At 34.8% G+C, this 26,636-nt stretch overlaps 1 protein-coding gene across 2 annotated transcripts in view; it reads left to right on the top strand.

Moving 5' to 3' along the window:
* NGLY1 (N-glycanase 1) overlaps positions 1–26,636 on the top strand; it is a 53,206-nt gene that overhangs the window by 5,976 nt on the left and 20,594 nt on the right. For both annotated transcript variants that reach the window (XM_012644562.1, XM_012644563.1), the window contains exons 2-4: positions 1,470–1,584; positions 8,908–9,153; positions 17,934–18,099. In XM_012644562.1, the coding sequence (XP_012500016.1) occupies positions 1,470–1,584; positions 8,908–9,153; positions 17,934–18,099 (527 nt within the window). The remainder of the gene's footprint in view (positions 1–1,469; positions 1,585–8,907; positions 9,154–17,933; positions 18,100–26,636) is intronic.

The raw sequence follows: 26,636 nt of genomic DNA, 5'->3' as shown, positions 1-26,636 counted from the left end.
TTAGTATTTATGACCATTTGGCAATCAGGAATTGATGGAAAACATGCAAAACTTGTTAAAACTTGGATGTTTAAAATATTTGTTTTGGGGATTTTGTTTTTACATCCAAATATCTGGAAAACATGTATAGTTAAGACAAGAATGATAAATCAGTTGCTAGCATGTGCCCACACCCCATTTCATACCTTAGGCAGATAGCCACAGCACACCTATCATGAGAACTCCAAACACAGCCTCAGAATCCTTTTTTTTTTTTTGAGACAGAGTCTCACTTTGTTGCCTGGGCTAGAGTGAGTGCCTAGCTCACAGCAACCTCAAACTCCTGGGCTCAAGCGATCCTTCTGCCTCAGCCTCCCGAGTAGCTGGGACTACAGGCATGAGCCACCATGCCCGGCTAATTTTTTCTATATGTATATTTTTAGTTGTCCAGATCATTTCTTTCTATTTTTTAATAGAGACGGGGTCTCGCTCTTGCTCAGGCTGGTCTCAAACTTCTGATCTTGAACAATCCACCTGCCTCGGCCTCCCAGAGTGCTAGGATTACAGGCGTGAGCCACCACGCCCGGCCTAGAATCCTTCTTAACGTAGTGCTTATGGAAACCACAACCACTTTAAGGCAGTTGGTATCAGATATGAAACTTTTCATCCTAAACTATGTTTTGAAGGTCTTTTAAATATAAAACCGTGATTATCTTAACCTTGTATCTTCTTTCTGATTTTAAAAAAAAAATCTTTCTGATTTATCAGGGTTATTAAAAATCTCAGAGCTTTTCATGTGCTGGATTCTCATCTTATGTGTACTATTCAGAATCTTAATTATGGTAAAAATAAATTTATATCTTTTTATTACCATATTTTCTGTGTTAAAAATATATCTTGAACTGAAGCAGAACTTGTAGTAAAAACAATCACTGATGTAAGGAAGAAAGAAAATCAAGTGACTATAAAGGTATACCTAGGTTTATGTTTGTTAGAAGTAAAGTCTTTGAGGAACTATGATCCATTTTTATATAGCTATTTAGTTACTTTCATTCATTCATTTCACAAATATTTATTAACCACCATCTATGTGCCAGGTACCATGCTAGATGATGAGGATTCATTAGAACAAAACACAGAATCTTCTGCCACCTGTCTGGAGCTTACATGGATTTTTTTTTTTCCTTTTAACAATCTAAAAGACTCATAAAGGTATCTTGCTTTAACAGCACAAAATGCAAATGTCACATGAATTTTCCTAATGGCAGCATTAATATCAGCTGTGAAGTTAAACAGTGAGGTTGTACTAGATGTGTACTGAGGTAAGAATCAAAATTGGACTGCTTTTCCAAACTGTTTCCTCTTTCTTTAAAGTTGGGGTCTATACTATCATCTAGGAGTTTAGCCAGAATGAAATGTGAAAAGGAATGCAAAAGCACTATGAAAAATATAAATTACTTTATATAATCAAACTTTTGGTTTTTCATCAGAAACCCTAATGATGAAAAATATAGATCTATCCGGATTGGAAACACAACTTTTTCCACTAGACTCTTGCCTGTCAGAGGAGCTGTTGAATGTTTATTTGAAATGGGCTTTGAAGAGGTAAGTATGTTCATGTACAGTGCAATCATTGTGTTGGTGAATAATTGTTTAAGATAGTGTTTTTTATTAATTTTTTAAATTGATTTCTATTTTATTAATTGATCATTTGGGGAATCTGTAGAAGTAGTTATTTCTTCACCTATTAGACATTTAAAAATCAGTAAATATACTTTAAAATTGTAGTAAAATGTAACAACTCTCTACAGAGAAATTCTTACAAGTCTTAGTTCTTTAGAATAAGGGAGGGTCAAACATGTAAGTAACCCAAGGACCAAATATGGTTCACTTTAGACTTTTAGCAAAAACCTGACTTGTGAGCACATATGGATACTAATAGGGCCTAACTACCTGTCTCCAGTAAGAAATGAAAAGAGTCTGAAGTGAACGCACAAAAGCTGAGTTCAGTTGCCACACGGAAACTTCTGTGACAGGGGAGGAGTTTCAGTGTATTTTTTTGTTTTTACTTCAAAAGAAAGGTCTGATATTTCCATCTTTTGGAATCTTGTGGCATAGTTTAATTTTATGACACATTGAAAGTAGTTTTTAAGATTGTGAATTTTCTTTTTGTTTATATCCTTAACTATTTCTAGTTTGTGGAGTATTGAGGGAAGTTAAACAGGTTATGAGACTTAGTAGTCAGTGGCAGTCAGAATTGGCAATTTTAGAAATTGTTAAAGAGATATGCTGAGCTGCTGTAAGATACACTTTCCTTCCTGCCTCTCTGCTTCCCTCCCCAGATTCCATTTCACACCAAGGTAACAGTAGTGAACTAAGTAGTAGATAAAATCCCATCTCACACAGAGGTTGTATTCTAACAGGTTAAACAGGCAGTAAATGGACATGAAAACAAAGAATATGAGTGCAAAGAAGAAAAGAAGATAAGGTAAATAGAATAAAAAACAACTAGAGTGGTAGGCAGTGGTCAGGGAAGGCCCCTGAGGAGATAATATTTTAGCTGGGACATGAATGACATGAATGACAAAGCAGTCCAGATATCTGAAACTCTCAGGTGAGAGTATTTCAGGCAGAAAGATTAACACGTGCAAATGACTTCTAGCAGAAGTCGCTTTGACACAGAAGTTTCAGAGGCAGGCAGAGACCAGGACGTGGGATTTTGAGGACTGCAGCAAAGACTTAGACTTTATTCTAAGTGAGATGGGAAGCCTTTGGAAAGTTTTAAGCAGGAAAGAATATTTTCAAAGATTATTCTAGCTGTTGTAAAGAGACTATTCTGGATGTTCTGGAATGGGGACAAGGGATGAAACAGGTAGACTAGTTTAGAAAGTTTATTAATCTGATAGTGGTTTTTATAAGTTCTGTGAAGGCATGGCTTTTTTCTGTTTTGTTCCTACATTGTTAGCTCCTAGAATAGTGTTGATGCATTACAGATGTTAGGCACTCAATGAACATTTGTTGAATTAAGTACTGATGTCAGGGGTGATGGGGAGAAGTAGAAGGATCCAGGATTTCTTTTTGTATTGGAATCAAGAGGCGTTGATGATGAATTGAATGTGGGGTATAGGGGAAAGGAAAGAATCAGGGACTTTTAAGTTTTTGTTTGAACTACTAAGTGCATAGGAGTACAATTAATTGAGATGGAGAAGTCTTGCAGAGTAGCAGGTTTCCAGGGAAAAATCATTACCTATCTTTTGGACAGTTATGACTCATTTGCTGTTAAATATTCAAGTAGAGATGTCAAGTAGGCACATGGATACATGAGCCTGCAACTCAAAAGGAGAGATCAGGCTAGGGATATAAATTATGGTGTCATCTGATTGTAGATTATACACAGACATCTGAACATGAAGAATGTAAAATTATAGAGGGAGAACAATTATGAGAGCATTGCTGATTTTGTTCACGAAAATGCAGCTTTCTTGAGGTTCAAACTGGACAGGAAAATTGAGTAAATGACAACTGGAGACTACCCATTATCATTGTTGAAGTGTCACAGATTCAACAGAATCCGGTTTGTCTTTCATTCAACAAATATTCAAGTGCTAAGTAGGGTAACCAACCATCCCAGTTTGCTCATTACTGTCCTGGTCTTAGCAATGAAAGTCCACATCCCAGAGAACCTCTCGGTCTTAGGCAAACTAATGGCTGTTTACCCCACTGCCAGATAACAAGCCACACTGAGACTTGTAGTAGTATTTGATGCAAATGAAGTCACAATTTCTGAAAAGATTAACATGTTTAATAAGACTAAATTATATTTAAAGTCTGGTTGGCTTTGGACTTCACACCTCAGGACCTGTCTGAAGTAAATGCCTTATCTGTGCGACTAAGTTGCAGGAGGAACTGATGGAGCTAAAATTGATCTCTACCTCCAAAAAAGAATTTTGTGGGCTTTTTAAAAAAGATTTTTTATGGATATGTAATAGTTGTACATATTTATGGGGTATATATGATACTTTGATACGAGCATGCATCAAAGATTGAAACAAGATTTGATTTGATAATCAAGTCTGGGTAATTGGGATATTGGGATATCTATCACCTTAAACATGTATCATTTCTTCATGTTGGGAACATTACAAATCTACTCTTCTAGTTATTTTGAAATATACAATAAATTATTGTTAATTATAATTGCTCTATTATATTACCAATCTTATTCCTTCTGTCTAACTGTATTTTTGTACCCATTAACCAACCTTTTCTCATACCCATTACCCTTCCCAGCTTCTGGTAACCACCTTTTATTCACTACCAACATGAGATCAACTTTTTTAGCTTTCATATAAGAATGAGAACGTGATATTTGTCTTTCTGTTTGTGGTTTATTTCGCTTAACATAATGTCCTCCAGTTCTGTCCATGTTGTTGCAAATGACAGGATTTCATTCTTTTTTATGGTGAAATAATAATTCCATTGTGTATAGGTACCACATTTTCTTTATTCACCTGTTCATGGACACTTAGGTTGATTTCATATCTCGTCTATTACAGATAATGCTGCTGTAAACATAGGGGTGCAGATAGCTCTTCGATATGCAGATTTCCTTTCTTTTGGGTGTACACCCAGCAGTGAGATTGCTGGATCATCTGGTATTTCTATTTTTAATTTTTTGGGGAACCTAGTGGCTATACTAATTTACATTCTCACCAACAGTGTACAAGCATTCTCCTTTTGCCATGTCCTTGCCAGCATTTGTTATTTTCTGTCTTTTTGATAATAGCCTTTTTAACTGGGGTGAAATGATATCTCATTGTGTTTGATTTTCATTTCCACGATGATTAGTGATGTTGAGCATTTTTTCTTATACGTTGTTGGCCATTTATATTAGGTCATTAAGTATCAAATGTCCGATTTCCTTAAGTACCGAATTTGACATCTCTGACATTTTCACTTTGACACTTCTTGTTTTATTTTTATTGTGAAGGTAAGTACATTCTCATTCTTTCAAACGCAAAGTTTCTGGCTTGTGATTATCTTTCAAAATTTTTTTAGAGCAATTTTTGTGAAACCACAGATAAGTCAAAAATTCGTGTTTTTTGAATACGAGTTCTGCCATGGAACCAATGCAGCACAGACAGCTCAAAATACTGTCAATGGTTTGAGAAGTTTGATTCTGGTGATTTTAATCTTGAAAATGAGCCACCTGGGTGACTGAGACCAAGGTGAATAATGATGATCTGAAAGCTATAGTGGAAGCAAATCCATCTCAACCTACGCATGAGTTAGCAGCAGGGTTTGACATTAGTATTCTAACAATATTGGACCATTTGAAACACATCAACATGGTAAAGAAGCTGGATAGATGGGTACTGCATGAATTAAACGAGCACCAGAAGAGCAGTCATCTCAAAGCTTGCCTTTCTTTGCTGTCACGACATAAAGGCAAATAATTTCTACACCATATTGTTACGTGAGATGAAAAATGGATTCTTTTTGACAATCACAAGCATTTAGCACAATGGTTGGATAAAGAAAAAGTGCCAAAACACAGTCCAAAACCGAATATTCATCAAAAAAAGCTAATGTTGTCTGTTTGGTGGTCCAGCGCTGGTATTATCCATTACAGCTTCATGAAACCTGGTCAATTGATTACAGCAGATGTCTACTGCAACCACTGGACGAAATGATGAGGATGTTTGTGATTAAATATCTGAGAATGGTCAATAGAGACAGGCCAATCCTCTTGCAAGACAACGCTGGACCACATGTTGTACAAACAACACTGCTCAAACTACAGAGGCTGGACTTCGAAACTCTCTGTCATCCAGTGTATTTGTCAGACCTTGCACCAACTGACTACCACTTCTTTCAGGCTTTGGACCACTTTCTGCGAGGAAAAATACTCAATTCTTAACAAGCTGTAGATAACGCCTTTCGTGATGTCATCACCACTTGCTCTCCAGGCTTCTTTGCTGCTGACATAAACAAGCTACCATTAAGATGGCAAAACTGTGCCGATAATTTAGGCACATACTTTGATTAATTGTACTGCTTCTTGTTTGAGATATAATAAACTAAACTTTTGATTCAAAATCGGACCTTTCATATTTAACGACCTAATATGTCTTTTGTGGAATGTCTATTCAGATCTTTCGCCCATTTTTAATAGGTTTTTTTTTTTTTTTTTTTAACTCTTAAGTTGTTTGACTTCCTGTATATTCTGGTTCTCAATCCCTTGCCATTTGAATAGTTCGCAGATATTTTTCTCTCATTCTGTAGGTTGTCTCTTTGTTGATTGTTTTCTTTGCTGTGCAGAAGCTTTTTAATGATATGATCCCCTTTATCAATTTTTGCTGTTGTTGCCTGTGTTTTTGAGGTCTTACTCAAGAAATCTGCCCAGATCTATGTCCTGAAGAGTTTTCCTAATGTTTTCTTCTACTAGTTTCATAGTTTCCGGACTTACGTTTAAGTCTTTAATCCATTTTTATTTTATTTTTGTATATAATAAGAGATAGGGGTCTAGTTTCACTCTTCTGCATAAAGATAACTAGTTTTCCCAGCGTGATGGGCTTTTGAAATGAGGTATGAATCTAAGACTTATCCCAGAATTTTCAACTGTATATTAAAATCAGGGATGCTTATAGACCCACTTGTTTCTGAGGCTGTATTCTTTTTTTATGAAAACTCTGAGAGTGAGGTTGAGAAAGACTGGGCTCTAAATAGATATGTGACCCTACAGTTCAGCTTAGTGGAATGGTTCTCAATCAGGAACCACACCCACCCTTACTGTGGTGAAGATGGGGCATGGGATTTGTGAGGGCAGTTTGGGTTGTTTCAGTGACTAGAAGATAATTAGTGGTCAGGGGCCAGGTTTGCTGAACATCTGCATTGAGAGTTGTCTTAGCAAAAATACCTTGGGAAACAGGTTTGTTAATACTAGAATTCTTACTGATTCCTTAAAATGTTATTGGATCTAGTGCGTTAAGCTTATAATTTGTCCTTTTGTGGAAATACAGTGCTGTCGATTAAAGTTTTTGGTATAGACATTTTGGCCATAATTATATATTCTTTTGGGACTGGTTGGGAAGAGATGGAAGGGAAGGGAGCAAGGCATAAGCAGCATCTCTGTCTTACTGGAGCCCTCTCTGAGGTGTGGACTTGAGACCTAGATCCCCAGATACCTGTCATGCAATTTTTCCTTCTCTGTTTATGGTGTCATTTGCCTTTTTCAGTGCTGCTGCACCAATCGTGTGAGATCAGATGCTTCCATGTTTGCTTTTCAACCAGATACCCGGTTTTCTTCCCAGGCCTCATCAAAGATGTAAGATGGTTCCTTTCTAATGTTGGAAAAGTCATCGTGTTCCAAATTGAGCCAGTCATCTAATCATTACAGTTGTAAAGATGTTCTCTGTTTGCTCATCCTTTCCAACTATTGGTACAAGCTTGTGGGTTTTGGTCTCTGTTCAGTCTGAGGCGAAATCAGTTATAGCATAATGATTGTGGTCATGCTGTTTGAATCCCTGCTCTGCCAATTATTCTGTAGCTTCAGGCAGTTAATTAAATTCTCTGAGCCTTTGTATTTTTCATATAAAAAGTAGGGATAAACCTAATACCTACCTTTCAGGTTATTTGTTAGAATTACTTGAATTAGTGTATTTAAAATGCCTAGCACAGTACCTAGAACACATAAACACAATAAATGGTAGTAGTCTTTTTTACAACTATTAGGGATAATGCATGGAACTTGCTGACTTCTTCCAACTCGTTAAAAGGGATTCATATTGAATTTCTTAGTCATTTGATTCCTGTAGGTCTACCATCACCACGGAAATAAGATCACTCTCAATTGTGGAGTTTAATTTAAATGCTGAAGGTCTACAATTCTGTGTTCTGTATGTAACAACCCTTTTTATATGATTTGCAGTTGGTAGAATTGCAGTTTTAACACTGTTGCTTCTCAACACCTTGAAACTTGATCGAACAGTTTCATTTCACCCTTTTTCTTGTCTTGTAATTGACTGTCTTTTCATTTGGGGTTTTGTTGTAATGTTTACTTTATCTTAAAGTTCTCTGATTATACTATGGATATTCATTAAATGAATCACAACTCAAAGACATGATTTTTTTGTTTGTTTTATTTGGACCACCTTCTTATTATAGTTTATACTGCGTAGTTTTCAATTAACTATCAGGTGTACTGTTTGTTATCTTAGAACAATTAGTAGACTGTATACACCTGTGGTCCCCAACGCTCGGACCTTGGTCCAGTACTAGTCCGTGGCCTGTTGGGAAAACAGGCCCGCGCATCACTGCTTGAACTCCCCTTTCCACCCTCCCCTCGCCCCCCCTGCTTGTGGAAAATTGTCTTCCACGAAACTGGTCCCTGTTGCCAAAAAGGTTGGGGACCGCTGCTATACACAGACTTCTAATCATGTAGCTATTCTTTAAAGACTTAGAAAATTCAAAGGTTGTTATGTAACTTCTTGTTGGTTTTATGTGACCCCTGATCTTTTTATACAGCTATATCTCTACTATCTTTATTATTTCATAGGGAATTTCATAGAGAATAGTAATATCATATACTATTGCAGAGAAGATGGGAATGTGCATTTTTGCAACTCTTATGAGGCTTTTTGACTTCTTCTCAAAGATCAAATATTTTTCTGAAGGTCCTTTGAACCACTTTAAATAAGCATTTAAATAGCATTATATGCTAACGACACATTTTCTTAATTTTCTTTATGTTTAGGGATTATTTACCTTTGACTATATTGTAAAAAGTGCCATAATGGTAAGAAAACAGTATGATTTTTTTAAATATGATGCATTCTATGTATTGACTTCATTTTCTATATAACTATATATATATAAATGTAATTATAAAGCAAAGGTTAAAATTTTTCCTAATTTTATAAATTCCAGGGAGAAACACACCTTATCTTTCCTAAGAAAGCCTCAGTGGAGCAGCTGCAAAAAATTCGTGACCTGATTGCAGTAGAGAGAAGTAGCAGATTGGATGTTTCAAATAAGAGCCACAAAGCAGAATCATCTCCGCCACCTGCAGCCAGCACCCAGCTTCCTACAACACAATCTTCAAATCCTAATGGATTAACCCAACACGCAGAAAACCGCCAAGGGCAGTCAGCAAATCCAACGTCTACTCCAATGGTAATGTCAGAATTAAACTTTCCTTAACTGTTCCTTTCAGAGTGTTGAACAGCAACAGCTTTGAAATATGTTATAATTTATTCCTGAATTTATGCCCCCTGTGTTCTTGGTTCTTGCAACTCTTAACACATCCAGATTTCTTCAGCTCTTTAAAAAATTATCAAATTTATGGTCAAAGTAGGAAAACTGGCTGCGTTTTATTTATATTTTAAATCTTGGCTTGTGGCTTTTTGCTTCTGAGGCAACTTAAAGTTCTATGTTTAGTTTATCATTTATAAATAAACCCGTTGCCTTGGTACTTAAATTAGTTACACAAATTATCATATATCTTTAACCTGAAACAAAATAATAGACTTGCTGAACAGAGGTATTGGTCATTAAATTAGATTTCCTCTACTGCATTGACATTTCTAATCTAAATTTTACCTGCTGCCATTTACCATGGGGATTATTAATTCCAACAGCCCAATCATTATCAACACCTTAATTCAATGAAAAGTCAACTTGTTTAGGTTAAAGTAAGTATGAATAAGTTAATTTACTGATAGTGGATGCTAGCAAATTACTGAAGTTTAGTTATTAGTATACACAGATATGTATTTCTGAAGAACTGAAATCAAATTTCTGATGTCTTACAGGCATTCCTGGTAAATTTAAATGATTCCATTTAATAGGAGATTATCCTGTTTACCAAAATCCCTTTCGATAGAGGTCCTTAAGTAGTGTTCTTCTAAATTTTTATTGTCAGAAAAACTTATGTGATATTTCTATAGTAATTTTGTCAGTAGGTACTTAAACTTACATCCTCCTGTTTTAATTTTGATGGAACAACTTGTCACTGTCTTCCACACGGTAGAACTTTATATAGAGTCAATTATTAAATCTACCCTTAATCTTTTCTAGCTGAATAATTCCAGAGCTTTTAATCTCTTCTGTTTGATTGTCAAATGATTGGCAGTCATTCCTTTGTCTAGGCTGGGAAGGCCCCAAACTTCTTAAAAAATAAAAGATAAAAGTGTTAGGGGCTGGCAGGAGAAGAGACAGAGAAAGTTACTGTCCTTTTATTTAATTCTTGTTGAGTGGTTTCTAAATTTTTTTATGGAGAATTAACCCCTCTAACGTACTCTTTTGTGCCTCAGTTGACTTAAATCATCCTTTAAGTCTTTAAAATATTTTCTCCTATCATTAGCTTCACAGATAGTATTCGTTTATTATAATAATAAACACAGCTAGTGTTCATGAATGTTTCTGATAAATTGTTACTGGATAGTATTGGATCAACTAATAATGACACTAAATGGCTGTGGGCATCAGATGAGATAGCATATGTTAAAACTTTGCAAACTGTAAATAACTTTAAAGGTTGGCTCTTAGTAATTCTGCTTCATTATGAACTTATCACAGAAAAGTGGGACTGCTTAACCCCAATGTGATAAAATAGTAACTCTAGTTATTCCATGCCTTAGAACAGTGGTTCCCACACTTTTTGATTGAACATCTTACCAGTAATAAAATGTTGGGTATATAACCCAGTGTCTATTTATTTATAAATTATATGCTTCTATACTAATTTGTTATGTACCTTATACAACAATCTTGTGAAAAACTAAAGGGTGAAATAAAAAGTAAATCTTAAAAGCATCCCTGGATTCTCAGCCTTCCTATGCCCCCTGCCTAGGAACATGTGCGTGCCATCTTGGAATACCTTAGGTCTTCATCAGTTTTTCAGTTAAGGCTGGTACTGATACAGAAGCTCCCTTAACATCTTTCTTGGCTTTGAACACCTTTTCTTAGGAGTTTTCTAAGTACCATGTTAGAATATATCTTTTAAGATTTCCTACTTTATCTTTTTAATTGTATAATAGTATTACAGTTTAAAATGCTCACTGCTAATCAGTCTTACAAAAAAGCTTGAAAACATTTTATTTTATAAGATACCTCTTCCAGGACACAGTAGTATTTTGTTACTGTTCTGGCTCAGGAAATTCATTCACATTTTCTGAATCTCCTTTAAATGCCTGCCTTTTCTTGATTCTTAACCTTGCAGTTCAGATAGTTTGGGGTCTTTAAAGCCCTGCCAATCACCAGAAAGCCTCTGGACACTACACGAAAAAAAGAAAACATCATTCTATTGCCAAAACAAATCCTAAAGATTAGAAGAAAATTAATTTTCTCAACAATGTATGCTAATAATAGGCTAGTACATACCAACTCTTACTAGTCCTTGAGCCAAAATATCTTTTTCTGTGTTCCCTAAAGGAGTTGGAAGAAATTAGAATGAATCTTGTATTTTATAGTCAACTCTTGGTTATCCATGGATCCCTGGAATATACATATTTTTAGAAACTATTTTGTTACTTAAGCTTTTATCGCCGTGAGTTGCTATACTATAGAACTTCACAATTATTTTCTCCTGCCTTGCCCATTTGAGTGGGGATACTAAGTGAGAATTAAAATGGACTAAAGTCAGGGAGCAAGAGAGTGATTTTAAAAAGCATTTCACCTGTATATAAACTAGATAAATCTGGTGAATTTTATAGCTATTTTATTTATTTCTTTGGTTAAAACTATATCAAGTAAAATTTCGAAATACAAATCAAGATGATAGTCACTGAAGTCAAAGTTTGCCAATAAGCTTTTCTTTTAAGATATAAAGTACTGGAATATATTGATATTCAACAAATGGTGGTGGTGGTTGTTAGCAAGTTATTTTGCTGTCTTTTCTGGACAATTTATATAAATGGAATAAAAAATATGTAGTGTTTTGCTTCTGGTTTCTTTTACTTATGTAACATTTTTGAAGTTCTTCATTTTATAGGATTTATCAGTATTTTGTTCCTTTTTATTGCTGAATAGTATTCCATTTTAAGGATATACGACATTTTGTTTATCCATTCATCATCAGTTGATGAACGTTTGGGTTGTTTCCCATATTTGCCTATTGTGAATAATGCTGCTGTCAACATTCACATACAAGTCTTTAGACATGTGTTTTTATTTCTCTTGGGTAGATTCTTAGGAGTGGAACCACTGGGTTGTATGGTAAGTTTATGTTTACTATTTTAAGAAATTGCCAAGCTGTTTTCGAAAGTTGCTGTACCATTTTACATTCTCACCAGCAGTAAATGAGGGTTGTAGTTTCTCAATATCCTTTCCAACACTTATTGTCTTTTTAATATAGCCGTTTTAGTGGCTATTGAGTAATGTCTCATTTTGGTTTTAATTTGCATTTTTCTAACAACTCAACTGATTTTTAAATTTACTGGTTATATATACTGTTTGGTGTTCCTAATAGAAGTAACTTCCTGATAACCCTTTGTGTATTTTTATACCCTTTGCCTTCCAAAAACAGATGTGAAATAGCAAGGACAATTTTTCAGTGACATAGAACCTCAGAATGTTAGAAGCATTATGTTTCCAGCTTTGAAACTTTATCTAGGTTGCAAGTGTGATTCTGAAGTATGATTTTCTTAAAATATACATTCAACACTTTTTACTCAGCTACTGTAAATGTATACTTTTATTTGGCACATGACTTCTTTTACGATGTATGTGAAATTGTTAAGATCTTTTCATCAACTCTTTATCACTCTGGAAGTTACTGCCCATTGTGTATATGGTTATGTGTTTATTTAAAACAATTACAATTTGTGATTATTTCATTGAAATTATAAAAATATATTGGTAGATAATAAGGATAACTAAAATGAGTTGGTTAATTTTAAAACTAATTTTATCTCATAAACCAACAATAAGACAACCTCTTAGTTTGGATCTATGTGTGATGTTTATAAGAGAATCTTCTATTTGGATGTAAGATTTAAATGTCCAACTTCTTATTTATGAACCTACTGTTCTTAAAGGTAAACTGATACCTACATGTCCTTCGATGGGGGATTATTAAAATTACTATACATCCTTCTGTCAACATACTTATTAGCAATCTGTCAAAAATGAAGATGTTGTCTGCTGAGAATTCCAAAATTGAATGAATAATGTATGTTGTGTGTATGTGTGTAATATTTTGATTTTTCTTATTAAAAATACACATGTATATGTTCATTTTTTAAAGATTTGGAAGACCATACACAAACATCTTAACCATAATTTCCTCTGAGTGGTTAAATTATGGGTGATTTCATATTATTTATACAAAATATTTTCTTAATATTTTTGCAGCAACATGTATTACTTTTATAAATAGGAGAAAAAGGTTTTTTGGTTAAGAAATAAGTTTATTGAAGTTACAAGTTGATTACAACTGTCATTTAAAGTTTATTATTAAACAGAACTTTTGTGTTTAAAAATAGTTTCTAAATTTAAAAGCCTCAAAAATAAAGGATTACAAAAGGATAGAAAGAAGGCTAGTAGGCTTGGGAAGCCTTGATCTTTTACTAAAGAAGTGAATTTGCTAATCCAGCTTCCACTGATTAATTCAAAGGATTTGACAGAATCATATACATTTTATCTTTTTTCTTACACAGAATCTTAAATATATCTTACATCAGAAATCAATTGGATGTATGATTAGTGAAGAAAAAAGTCTCCTAGATCTCAAACAGACAGATTTCACATTTTCAACTTCCATTTGTACTCCAAATAACTTTTACCCTCTCAGACAATTAACTGCTGCATTAGCACATGGTTACCCAGCTGCTGTGATCGCCATGCAATCAGCAACCTTCTATTTTTATGGCTTAGTCTTTTTCGGAGTTGTGCCAATGAATATGTAAAGAAATAAGGCAAGAAAATAAACTTTATTGTTCAAGATCATTTGAATGCCATTAAAAACATAATAAATAAGGTAATTTCCAGATGGAAAAGAATTAAATTTAAAATAAAAATACTCTGGATGAGTTCTTACCCTCTTGGTAAATGAAAATCTGCATTGAAGAAAAAGATACCACTGTAAGTGTGCCTCATTTTTATAAGAATTTTTCAAATAAAAATGGTGACATTTCATTTTTTTCTGTTTCCATATCAATTCTGGTAAAGGAGGATATTCCTCTCCCTTGCAAATTACCTAAACTTGTCATCACCAAATCTATATTTCTTCCACCAGCTGTTGCACTCATCCCTTGTGTTAATGGAGGCAAAGTGTCTGCCAGTCCCTCCTTTGTCCCTTTATTCCTACCTTCTCCTCTGTTTACCATGGAATCTCACGTAGATGGTGCCCAATCTTGGATTTCTTCTTTTCTTGGGGAGGTCTCAGTGGCATTTAAACCTTGCTTTAGCCCAGTTTTCGTTTAAGGTTGTTCCACTGGTATCACATGCATATTTCGGAACATAATCCCAGACTAATTGAATCAAAATGGAGGAAGGGCAAATTTGGGAATCTGTTTTTAACAAGCAGATTAACGTTTGAGAACCTTTCCTGTAAACTCTCCTATCTTAGAAACAAGCCAGCATACAAATATTCTTGGATTTCTCTCATCTTCTTCCCTGTACTCATCATTGCATCTTTATTTCTCATACACATTTCTAGTGTGTCTCCTTACTTTAATTATATGCCCTATCAGTAAAATATTTTTGTGCATATACTGTAATTATGTTTTTGTGTATTTGTTTGTAATTTATATACACATACTACTATGGCAGTGTACTTATACACATTATGAAACAATGTAAAGAGGCGCTAAAGAGTAAATATGTTTAATTCTAAAAAATTTATTAACAGTATATCATTTATTGAATGTAGACAAATCTATATTTTAAATTGTCTTGATAGTTTTTAATTTGGAGGGCTAACTTTGTCAGAGCTCAGATTGTTAATGATTTTCTTTTTTGCATTAAAACGTAGCTGTTTAAAGACTCATAATAAAAAGCAGATGATGTGTTAGCCCTTTTTTCTTTGTTCACAGGTGTTTTCATATTTAGAATTAGCATTAATGCCTAGAGTTCTTTGTAATTTTTTTAAGCCATATTGAGGGTTAATTAGTTAAAACTACATAACATAATCTATAAATCCCCTTAACCAGGCACATTTGAACTGCAAAACTTTGTAACATGACAACTACAGAAGTACGAGTGAACATACCACTGTTACCCTTCTACTTTGTGGCATTTTCTCCCTTCTCTTAAGGTAGCTTCTCCAGTTTGTGAGAGAAGCACTGTTAATCCAAATATTAATATTATAACTTAATGGACTTACTTGTGGACAAAAAATAATATAAATAGAAGTTATAATATTTTCTGCCTACATCCCAGTGAAACATTTTGTATAGCTTCTTTGGTACAGTTAGCCCACTTTGGGATACCACTTGTACGACTCAGTCTCTTGCAAATTGTTTTCCTCGTTAATACTACTATAAGACTGTATTCTTATGATCATCCACAATCTCCAATTTAATCAACTTACTTTAGTTTGTTTTTACTCAACCATCCGATAATCATTTGGTCAATTTGTAAGTTTTCTCCTACTGCAAGTGGTTCAACAACTGACCTGGTTGATCATTAAAAAAAAATGGGTTATTCCTAACATATTTTTCTCCTTCTTTAAGCACTCTTGACGCTACAGTACCATTACCAAAACTTGTTGATTCTACTTCCTACTCCATGGTACGATACACACAGACAAATATTTATTTGTTGAATTACTCTAGTGGTTCTGTCATCATTTTATTCATGCCTTTTCCCGTTTGATCTTAAATTGATCATATCTGTCTTGTGCACCCATCCCAGTGCTTAGTACAGTGCCTGACGTTAGAGTAATTGGTAATGATTTTTTGTTGTTTTTATCTGTCTCACCTTATAACATGCACATTAAACCTATTCACATTTACTATAATTGCTAATGTGTTTGAACTTACTTCTGATATCTTATTTTGTGTTTTCTGTGTCCTTTTTTTTTCTTTTTTCCCATCATGTTTTGTTTAGATTGGTCAAGTTTTTTCTCATTTTTATCCTTCTAAGAGTTAGGAAGTTAAATATTATCTTTTTAGCCTTCTAATTACTGACCTGAAATTTTTACTGTAAATGTTTAATTTTGAGTTTTTCTGCCAACATCTTACAGGAACCTTTGTTCTGTTCCCTTCCTTGTCACCTTCCTTATGAAAAAATTTTAAGATTTTGCTTTCTAATTATGTTTTTTATATCAATCAAAAGTTTTACCAGTTGGGTTTTTTATTTGATTGATTTTTGTGTTTTTAACACATCCTTGCTGCTTTTATCTCACATCCTATTCCTGGGTATCTTATTTATTTATTTAGGCTATATTATGTTTTTTGGCTACAATAATTTCTCTAATAATTCTTTTAGACAGGATTTGAGAGTGGTATACTTTCTGTGTTACATATCGGAAAATGTATTTATTTTGCCCCATTACATCATTGGTTTGGCTGGGTATGAATTCTATGTTCCTAATCATTTTTCCTCAGAATTTCAAAAAATTTGCTTCATTGTTTTCAATGAGATGTCTAATATAAAGGTATTTATTTTTTCTTTGCATATAATATGTCTTTTTGCTTGAAGGCTTTTAGGATTTTTTTTTTTTTTAGTCTGACTGTTATGAAATGTCACCATTATATGCCTAGTTTTTATTTGTTTGTTTACTTTGTTTTTCATTCATTCTAGCTCTTTAGCTATCAGAAATTTGTTTCTATTATTTTTTTGAGGAGTTTCTTTTTTCCATTGTTTCTACTCTTTCTAGAATTTCTGTTAACTGGATTTGAGAACCTTTGGATTTATCCTCAATGTCTATTTGTTCTTTTTATGCCTTATTCTCAGAAAATGGCTTTGCTCAGTTTTTTTAATTGATTGATCACTCTTCAGCTGTGTTTATTCTACTGTTACTTTCTTCTTTTAATGTTTAAATTTTTATTTCCAAAATCCATATCAGAGTCTTTCTCTGAATACATAACTTTTTTAGTCTGCCTTTGTATTCACTGCCAGTGCTATAGGATTAGCTCTTCTGATAGTGATTCTGATGTATCTCCTCAGCAGTATGGGTTATTGTTGTAGACTTGTATGCACTTGAGAGGTCCCACTAGCTTGTCTGCGAATACTGCATTTGCTTCTAGCAGCTGTGAGGAGGGGCAGGACACGCTGACTGGTGGGTTGTGACAGAAGCAACTGTTCTGGACTTTGTTACTTCTCTTTCCTTTTGGGACTCTAAGCATGTACCCCAGCCACTCAGAGGTGGACTTCTTTGTTGATGGGATAACAAGGAGGGAGAGGCCAAAATGACTAGCTGTTCTTCCTGCAAAGCCAACCACTCTCCCTAATGCTTGCTCCAAGGTCCCTTCCCTTGGGGTTATTTTGAAAACTTTTTTTTACTTTTTATCACCACCCTCTCTGAGGGTATTATTAAATATATTCATAACGTTGTACAGTCATCACCACCATCCATCTCCGGGTGGTTGTCATGGTTTCTTCCTTTAGTCCATTCATATCTGCCTTTTCTCTTTTGGGAATTTCTCAAGATTTCTGATTCTTTAAAAGCATGCCTCCTTTGCTAATGCTGTCCATCACAGGGATTTGAGGTGGAAGGGACTGTCAGATGCATTCCTCAGAGTGCTATACTGATCCAAGCTTGTGGTCAAAAATTTAGCATAGCCCTGTTTAAATATATACTCAACAATATAGAAGGAAAACATAGATCTTAGACTCTGACACAGATATGACTACCTTATAATTCTAATGTTATAAAGATATTGGGTATAATTATTTCAGTAAATCCATATATTTCCCTTTATGAAATCATAAAACCACAGTGTTTTTTATTATATGTTATTTTTGTAGCATATCGTGAAAAGCTAATTTCAATATTTCTTTTCTATTAGGTTACTGCTAATTCAACTATTCTAAAAGTTCTTCAGTCCAACATTCAGCATGTGCTGGTCTATGAAAATCTTGCTCTCCAGGAGAAAGCATTGGCTTGTATTCCAGTCCAAGAACTAAAAAGGAAATCACAAGAAAAGTTATCTAGAGCTAGAAAATTGGATAAAGGTAGTGGCTTTGCATAATCATTCATTGCTAAATATGTATCATTGCTAAATAAACAGAAATACTGAAATATAGTTGACTTGTGAACAACACTGGTTTGAACTGCATGAGTCCACTTATACATGAATTTTTTTCAACCGAATGTGAATTCATGGGATGAGAAACCCACATGTATAGCGGGCTGACTTTTCATATACTTGAGTTTTGCAGGGATGTTTGCAGGACTTGAATATATACAGGGGTCCTGGAACAAATCCCCCTGTATACCAAGGGACAATTTTAGTGCCTTTTTCTGTACACATTGTAAATATTTAACCTATTTCTATTTAGATTTTTTAAGAAGTACAATAATATTTTAATAGTATACTTTTTTTGTAAATACCTCATGTTAACATTTATTAACACATTAACATTTTCTTTCAATTTTTATTGCGATAAAATACACATAACATGAAATTTACCATCTTAACCATTTTTAAGTATACAGTTCAGTGTTATTAAATACATTCATAATGTTGTACAACCATTACCACCATCCGTCTCCATAATTTTTCATCCCATACTGAAATGCTATACCCATTAAGCAATCACTCCCCATTCCCCCATCCCTCTAGCTTCTGGCAGCTACCATTCTACTTTCTGTCTCTATTATTTTGACCACTCTATCTCACATAAGTGGAATCATATGGTATTTATCTTTTTGTGATTGGTTTATTTTACTCAACATAATGAACCTCAAGTTTTCATTCACGTTGTAACATACTGCAGAATTTCCTTCCTTTTTAAGTCTAACATTCCATGGTATGTATATAGATACATTTTGCTTATCCATTCATCTATTCATGGACCTCCGCGTTGCTTCCATGTTTTAGCTATTGTGAATAATGTTGCCTTGAACATGGGTGCACAAATACCTCTTTGAGACCCTGGTTTCAGTTCTTTTGGGTATGTACCCAGAAGTGGAATTGCTAAATCATATGGTAATTCTATTTTAAATTTTTTGAGGAACCACTGTAGTGTTTTCCACAGTTACTGTACCAGTTCACAATCCCACTAACAGTGCACAAGCGTTCTAATTTCCCCACATCCTTATCAACACTTAGTATTTTTTTGTTTTTTGATAGTAGCCATTCTAATGGGGGTAAGGTGGTATTTCACTATAGTTTTGATTTGCATTTCCCTAATGATTAGTGATATTGACATCTTTTCATGTGCCTATTGGTCATCTATCTTTGGAGAAATGTCTATTTAAGTCTTTTGAACGTTCTTTTTAAAAAGTTTTTTTTACCTGAATATGTATTTGCAGTCTAATCCTTGATATGTGAATATTTTCAGATAAATTAGAACTTCAGTCCATGGAATATATGATGGCATCATTTGTGAATTTGAATTAATGAATTTTAGTGTGAATCTAACAGAAACCATATTTAGAATTAATCCATGTGACTAGACTATTGACTCACTTTTGTTAATAGAGAGACATTATTTACTGATTAAAGGTGGATTTTGAGGCCGAGTGTGGTGGCTTATGCCTGTAACCCCAGAACTTTGGGAGGCTGAGGTGGGAGGATCGCTTGAGGCCAGGAGTTTGAGACCAGCCTGGGCAACATAGTGAGACCCCCATCTCTACAAAAAATAAAAGAAATTTAGCTGGGCATGGTGGCACATACCTGTAATCCCAGCTATTCTGGAAGCTGAAGCAGGATTGTCAAAAAAAAAAAAAAAAAAAAACATGGATTTTGAAGCCTAGTGTCTTTGTATAAATTCAGCTCTGCTTCTTACTGTGCATCATCACTGAGCAAATAATTTAGTCTCTATGTCTCAATTTTTTTGTTTAAAATATAAATGGTAATTTGAAGAAATAAATGAGTATATGTAAACAACCCAGAACAGTGCCTGCCACATTCATCGTCCAATAATTTTTGTTATTGTTTTCATTAATGGTTTTTGGGATTTTGATTGTTAAATTTTCCCAACAATAGCATTTTTACTTTGAGTTTTTATGTAATTGCTTCTTATCTCTTAAGTCATTTCTTGACACTACAATTTCTGGGGCATTGTTTAATTTTTTTTTTTTTGGTAGTTGCCCTAGTTTACAATAAATTTTAACTAATCTGAGTCCACCTTCAAAAACACTATACTGTTTTGTGTAAGTTGCAGGTACCTTTCAATAGGATTGTTCCAGTTCTTCCCTCCTGTCCCTTATGACATTGCTGTCATTCATTTTACTTATCCATATATAGCAATCACTCAACATATGGCTATTATTAGTATTTAAAGTTATTTTTTAGATCAAGTAAGAGTAAGAAAAATAAGAGATTTTATATTACCTTCATCTGTTCATTCTTTGATGTTCTTCCTTTCTTAATGCAGATCCAAGTTTCCGATTATACCATTTTCTTTTTCCCTGAGGAACTACTTATAATATTTCTTTAAGGGCAGTTCTACTAGAGGTGAATTTCCTTCGTTTTTGTTTGCCTGGGAAAGTATTTGTTTTTCCTTCACTTTTGAATGATAATATTACTCAGATATAGAAATCTAGGTTGGTGGGTTTTTTCTCTCAACATTTTAAATATTTCACTTTGTTCTCTTCTTGTTTGCATTGTTTCTGATGAAAAGTCTGCATGCTGTATATTCTATCTGTATTTCTTATTCAAGATTTTCAGTGAGGAGGGAGGGAAGAAGGAAATAAAAAATAAAGATGAGATTTTCACTCTGTTTTTGGTTTTTTTTGCAGTTTGAGTAAGATATGCCAAAGTGACGATTTTTTATTTATCCTGCTTAGAGTTCTCTGAGCTTGTATCTGTCGTTTGGTGTTGCGTTAGTTTTTGAAAATTCTCAGACATGATTACTTCAAATATTGCTTCTGCTTCTTTCTCTCTTTTCTTTCTGATATCCCAATGTATATTTTATTTTACCTTCATTTAGCTCTGTGCCTTAATTTGCCATAGTTCTTAGATGTTCTGTTCATTTTGAAATTTTCCCACAGTTCTGGAATGTTCTTTAATGTTTCCTGTATTTGTAGGTGTCAGAGGCTTCAGATTCCTCTGGTATTCTTGTTGTCTCCCCTGTTGTCTTTGGGATTCCCTAAGAACTTCTTAGATAGAGTCAGCATCCTCTCGATCTTTCACTTGTAATCCACTGTCATTGTACTGGAACCTTTTTGGAGTGATGAAGATATAGGGAAGGAGAAGGTTCTATAATCTTTTGATCTTAGCGTTTTAGCGAGATAAATATATCCCTGACCCTGTGACCTTCACAAGTATTTCTTAGCCTTTTTCCCTGCGTAGGAGAGTTAGGAAGAAGGCACTGGAGTCAGGGAAATGCCCTTCCCCCAGTTCAGAAAAGGCTCCGGTAAAATCTTTTTCCCTGAAGAGTAGGCTTACTTGTGGAGAATTGCTCTGGTATACTTCACAATTCTTACTCTTTCCTTTTCCTTCCTTGAGCCACAAAGGGGTCTGTGTTGGTTCTTCATCGTGAAAACCCGGCAGGGTTCCTGTAGGCAAAATCCACAAAAGCATGGGGACCTCTCCCAAGACTGCATTTCTCGTGCTCAAGCTAGTCCATACTTAAGTGTTCTTGCTAGCTTATGGCTCCAGTGGCTTCTGCTCCACATAAGTAGATCTTGGCTGTGATTCTCTGTGTTTGCCTCTCTGTCTGGATCTTCTTTGTGACCTCAGTTCTTTAATGGATCTAAGAAAAGTCATTGTTTTTCAGTTCAGCTTTTTATTATTTTAAGAATGTGTCAAATTCCACTTTGTAGAACCCAGAAGCTGAAACCAGGAATCCTTCTGAGGGGTTAACTGTGTGTGCCTTTTCCTTTTTAACCATTTAATCGATTTTCATGTGTGTCATTTAGATACTTTTCTACCCCTTGTATTTTGGTGATTTTTGTCTTTATTTTAGTATTATACTGTGTCATTTCCTTAGTTTAGATGACTGGCCTGGGTCTTAGACTTAATTTTACTACAGGTCTATTAACTTTGAGACAGTTCTTCTCTTTTTGCATTAATAGGGGCTTTTTTATATGTAAAATAAGAATACTTATCAATATGTGATCATGAAGGCCCTGTCCAACTTCAAATTGCCGGGGTTCTTATTGTGATGCCTTACATAAATGTCTATTTATCAGGTACTTAGTGAACATGTTCTGTGTTTGAGTATAATATTTGGACTGGGCCCTGCAGAGGAAAGAAAGTTAGTAATATAGCCCTGCCTTAAGAAACAGCTGAATAGGGGATGAGAATTAAAATATACAGACTGAGCGTGAAGCAGAATCCAACAAATATGATATATGAAGTACAATCTTAAAAACATTGTGTTGCCAAATGAGTAAATTGCAATGAGAAATATCTCAGAGACAGAATACTCTTGTTTTTGTCCAACACATTCTCTCCCTATAGGCAAGTAACAATCAGGAAATTGCTCAAGGAACAAGAATCCTCAAAAAGGAGAATTAGCTAGAGGAATAGTATGGTTATCCTGATGCATTTGTCCATCTGTCCTCACAATGGGAATGATCTTGTCAGTGTACCAAGAATCCTTCAAGTCCATTAGCTAAGATTTCAAGTCCATTTCCCATAAAAATCTGTGATGGTCTCTGCTGACATTTGGGATATTATGAAAATCATTAAAAGATTGGGCTTTTTTTAAAGGCCTTGAAGGATGAGTGGGATTTATAACCTGCTATGTCAAAGGACATACTAAGGCAGGGATTTTCTTTCAAGTATAGTGATCAGCATGCATGGAGGCAGAAAAGTACAGCCTCTGTTTGGGGAACAGTGTACTCACTGTTTAGCTGTGTATAGGGTAGGGCATGTGTAAAGCAGTAGTGAGAGATCAGGTAGGCTGAGATCATATTTTGGTTGACATTGAATTTCAGGCAGAGCAGTGTGTACTGAGTTTCTTTTTAATTTTTTCAAAAAGAATTAGAGGCAAATGAAACAACAAGTATTTATAATAAGATTTGAAATACAAAATAAGGACCAAAGAAATTCAGAGGAAGCACATATCTTGCCTGAAAGGCTAATGTTATTTAGTTACTATGATTAAACATATAGCAAAAATGTTATATAATCTTATTCATTAGAAAACAGGAAATAAAAATGATTTCTCAAGGAAATTAGGTGTTCCTGAATACTTAATTCAGCAGGGTTAACCATTGAAGCTTTGAGTGAGTGACATCAGAACTGTGTTTAAGGAAGGTTAATCCAGTAATAGCTTATAAGATGAATAAAAATCAAAAGAGTGTAAGGAGAGGAGAATTAAAACATGATAGTAATCAAATTTACTTAAGAAGAATAAGAGGGTGAATGAGATATTGGGACTGCAGGGGTGAAGATGGATGTGAAAGTTGTTGGGGTGATAGAATAGGTGGTGTTTGCAGTTGATATGACAGTTGTGTATGTATGTATACATAAGGAGAATGTCAAAGATGACTGGCCTGTAATCCTAGCACTCTGAGAGGCCGAGGCGGGTGGATCGTTTGAGCTCAGGAGTTTGATACCACTCTGAGCAAGAGTGACACCCCATCTCTACTAAAAATAGAAATGGGCTGGACAACTAAAAATATATACAAAAAATTAGCCAGTCATGGTGGCGCATGCCTGCAGTCCCAGCTACTTGGGAGGCTGTGGCAGAAGGATCTCTTGAGCCCAGGAGTTTGAGGTTGCTGTGAGCTAGGCTGACGCCATGACACTGTAGCCTGGGCAACAGAGTGAGACTCTGTCTCAAAATAAATAAATAAATGAAAAAACAAATAAATAAATAAGAATAAAGTTTAAAAAAAAAAAAGAACCTTGTGATTTTAGAAAAGTGATAACAATATAAGTTGGCCTACTAAATTGAATATAAAGACATGGTGTGCAGAATATTGAGTCTTAAAGATATGTTTAAGGATGAGGCTGCCTCTATGGATGTTTTTACCCATTTTCTTCTCATTTCTCTTTCTTGTACGTTGATGTCAGTGGTATTCAGAGGGTGGAGTTAGGGCCTAAGCTTGTTGATTTTATTGGGCCTAAGTTTGTTGATTTTGTTTTGTCACTGAGAAGTTACTAGAAATCTATATGGTATTTTTGGAGATGCTAAATTTATGAAGTCTTAATTATACTTTTAAAATAAACCCTCTGCATTCTAAATGTTGTCTTCACAGAATTCAGCATCTAAGTCAGACCTCCCTTTAACCCCCATATCTCAGATTTCTGAGTTCCTCCTATCCTGTACATAGAGGAATCCATTTTCATTTCTCTGAGCCATATTAAGGATATTACTTAACTGAGAAACACTGACCCTCACTGGTCTCACTGTTGGATAGTTATATTTCCAGCTGGAAACCTGCTGAGGTATACCTAGAGTATGTAACACAGAAGTGTAATACAAACAGGCTGTTTTCCTTTTCCTTATTTGCCTGTCTTAATAATGACTATTTGGTGCACATTTGTGATTCTAAGTAGTATTTTGAAGCTTGTTCAGTCCTTCCATCATTCTTTCAAATATTTATGAGCACCTATTTTATTTTTTTTTTACTTTTAATTTTTTATTTAAGACTGTTACAGGTGTACAAATGCTTTGGTTACATAAATTGCCTTTGCACTGCCCTGCAAGCATCCCCATCCCCCAGACAGCACGCACCACATCCATTAGGTGTGGATTTACCCATCCCCTCCTTCCCTCTCCCTCCTGCGGGACACCTATGAATGTTACTTCCCATATGTGCACATTAGTATTGATCAATTAGTACCAATTTAATGGTGAGTACATGTGGTGGGTTTTTTTCGATTCTCGTGGTACTTTAACTTAGAAGAATGGGCTCCAGCTCCATCCAAGATAATACAATAGGTAGTTCATCACTTTTTTTATGGGTGAGTAGAACTCCATGGTATACATATACCACATTTTGTTAATCTACTCATGTATTGATGGACACTTGGGTTGTTTCTACATCTTTTCAATTTTGAATTTGAGCGCCTATTTTATAACAAGCATAGTTGTAGGTGTTGGGGATATAGAAGTGAACATAACGAAGTATCTTGCTATTAAGGACAGAGAGACGAAAAGCAAAAAAAAAAAACCTCAACACACCAAAGACTCAAATATGTCAAGTAATGATAAGTGCCAGGAAGACAAACAGAATAACAGATTAGAGAGTGAGTGACTAGGAAAGATGCCATTTGGTTTAAGATTGTCAAGGGCTTCTATAAAAAGCAATGATTTCCGTTTTAGGTAGAGAGCACTAGCAATTGCAAAGGCACCGTGAGGTGGGAGTGTTTGACATGTTTAAGGGATGGCAGGAAGGGTGTTGGTGGCTGTAGCAGAATGAACAAGACAGAAAGAGGGGGTAGGGTTTGAGGTCAAAGAGGTAATGGGGCATATAAGTTTCTTGTGGCTGCTGTAACAAATTACCACAAACGTCATGAATTTAAAAAACAGAAATTCATTCTCTCACAGTTCTGTAAGCCAGAAATCTAAAATCATTAACATAGGGTGAAAGCAAAGTGTCAGCAGAGCCGTGCTCCGTTGCCTCTTCCAGCTTTTGGTGGCTACGTCTCTCCAGTCTTGAAGGCCAGCATCTTCAAATCCCTTTTCTGCCCCATCTTCACATTACCTTCTCCTCTGTGTATAAAATAACCCATTTGCTTCCTTCTTAAGAGGTTACTTGTGATTGCATTTAGGGCCGCCCATATATTCCAGGATAATCTCCCTGCCTAAAGATGCTTAACTTCACATCTGCAAAGACCTTTTTCTTTTCTTTTTCTTTTTTTTTTTTTTTTTTTTTTGCCATATAAAGTAACTATTAATACATTTCACAGGCTACAGGGATTAGGACATGGATATCTTTTTGAGGGGCCATTTTTTAGTCTACCACAGGGGGCCAGCTGAAAGAACCAGAGTAAGAACTTTGAATTTTATTCTGAATGAGATGAAAACCTATTGAAAGGTTTTGAGTGACATAATCTGGCCTGCATTTTTAAAAAGATCACTCTAGCTGCTACATGTGGACTAGACTGAGGAGGAGGATAGTAATACTCTATTTCCGAATGTTCACTTTTAATCTTTTAATGTAACTAACTCATGAATATCTTCTTGTTGGAAAACTCATACAGTAAAAGCCAAACTTTCCCTGCCATTCAGTCCTTTTCCTCTTTCATAGGTAACAGTTACTGTTATGTGTGTGTTTTCATGTCTTTTCCTGTTTATGCCTGTTAACAGTTATTTATAAAAATAAATAAGTTATGTGGGGTTTACGTAAATTTATTATGTCATATATATTCAGTTCTTTGGTATTTTTTATTTACAAATATGTCTTGAGAATCTTTTCAACTCTCCATAGTCTTCTTTAGAACACATGTTATTATTTATATAATTTCCTATTGATGGACATGGAGATTGTTTAACATTTTTCTCTGTCTAAATGCTACTGCAGTGGAAATTCTTGTAAAGCATGTCTCCTGGTACACATGCACAAGTGTTTCTCTGAGATAGGTATCAAAAGTGTCAAGGGTATGCAACATATAATGGATCCTGCCAAACAAATTACCTTC

The sequence above is a fragment of the Propithecus coquereli genome, unplaced genomic scaffold, assembly GCF_000956105.1.
Source record: "Propithecus coquereli isolate 6110/MARCELLA unplaced genomic scaffold, Pcoq_1.0 Scaffold214, whole genome shotgun sequence".
In the NCBI taxonomy this organism is placed as follows: domain Eukaryota; kingdom Metazoa; phylum Chordata; class Mammalia; order Primates; family Indriidae; genus Propithecus; species Propithecus coquereli.
Note: the sequence above shows the minus strand (reverse complement) of the source record. Positions and strands in the feature narration are given on the sequence as shown.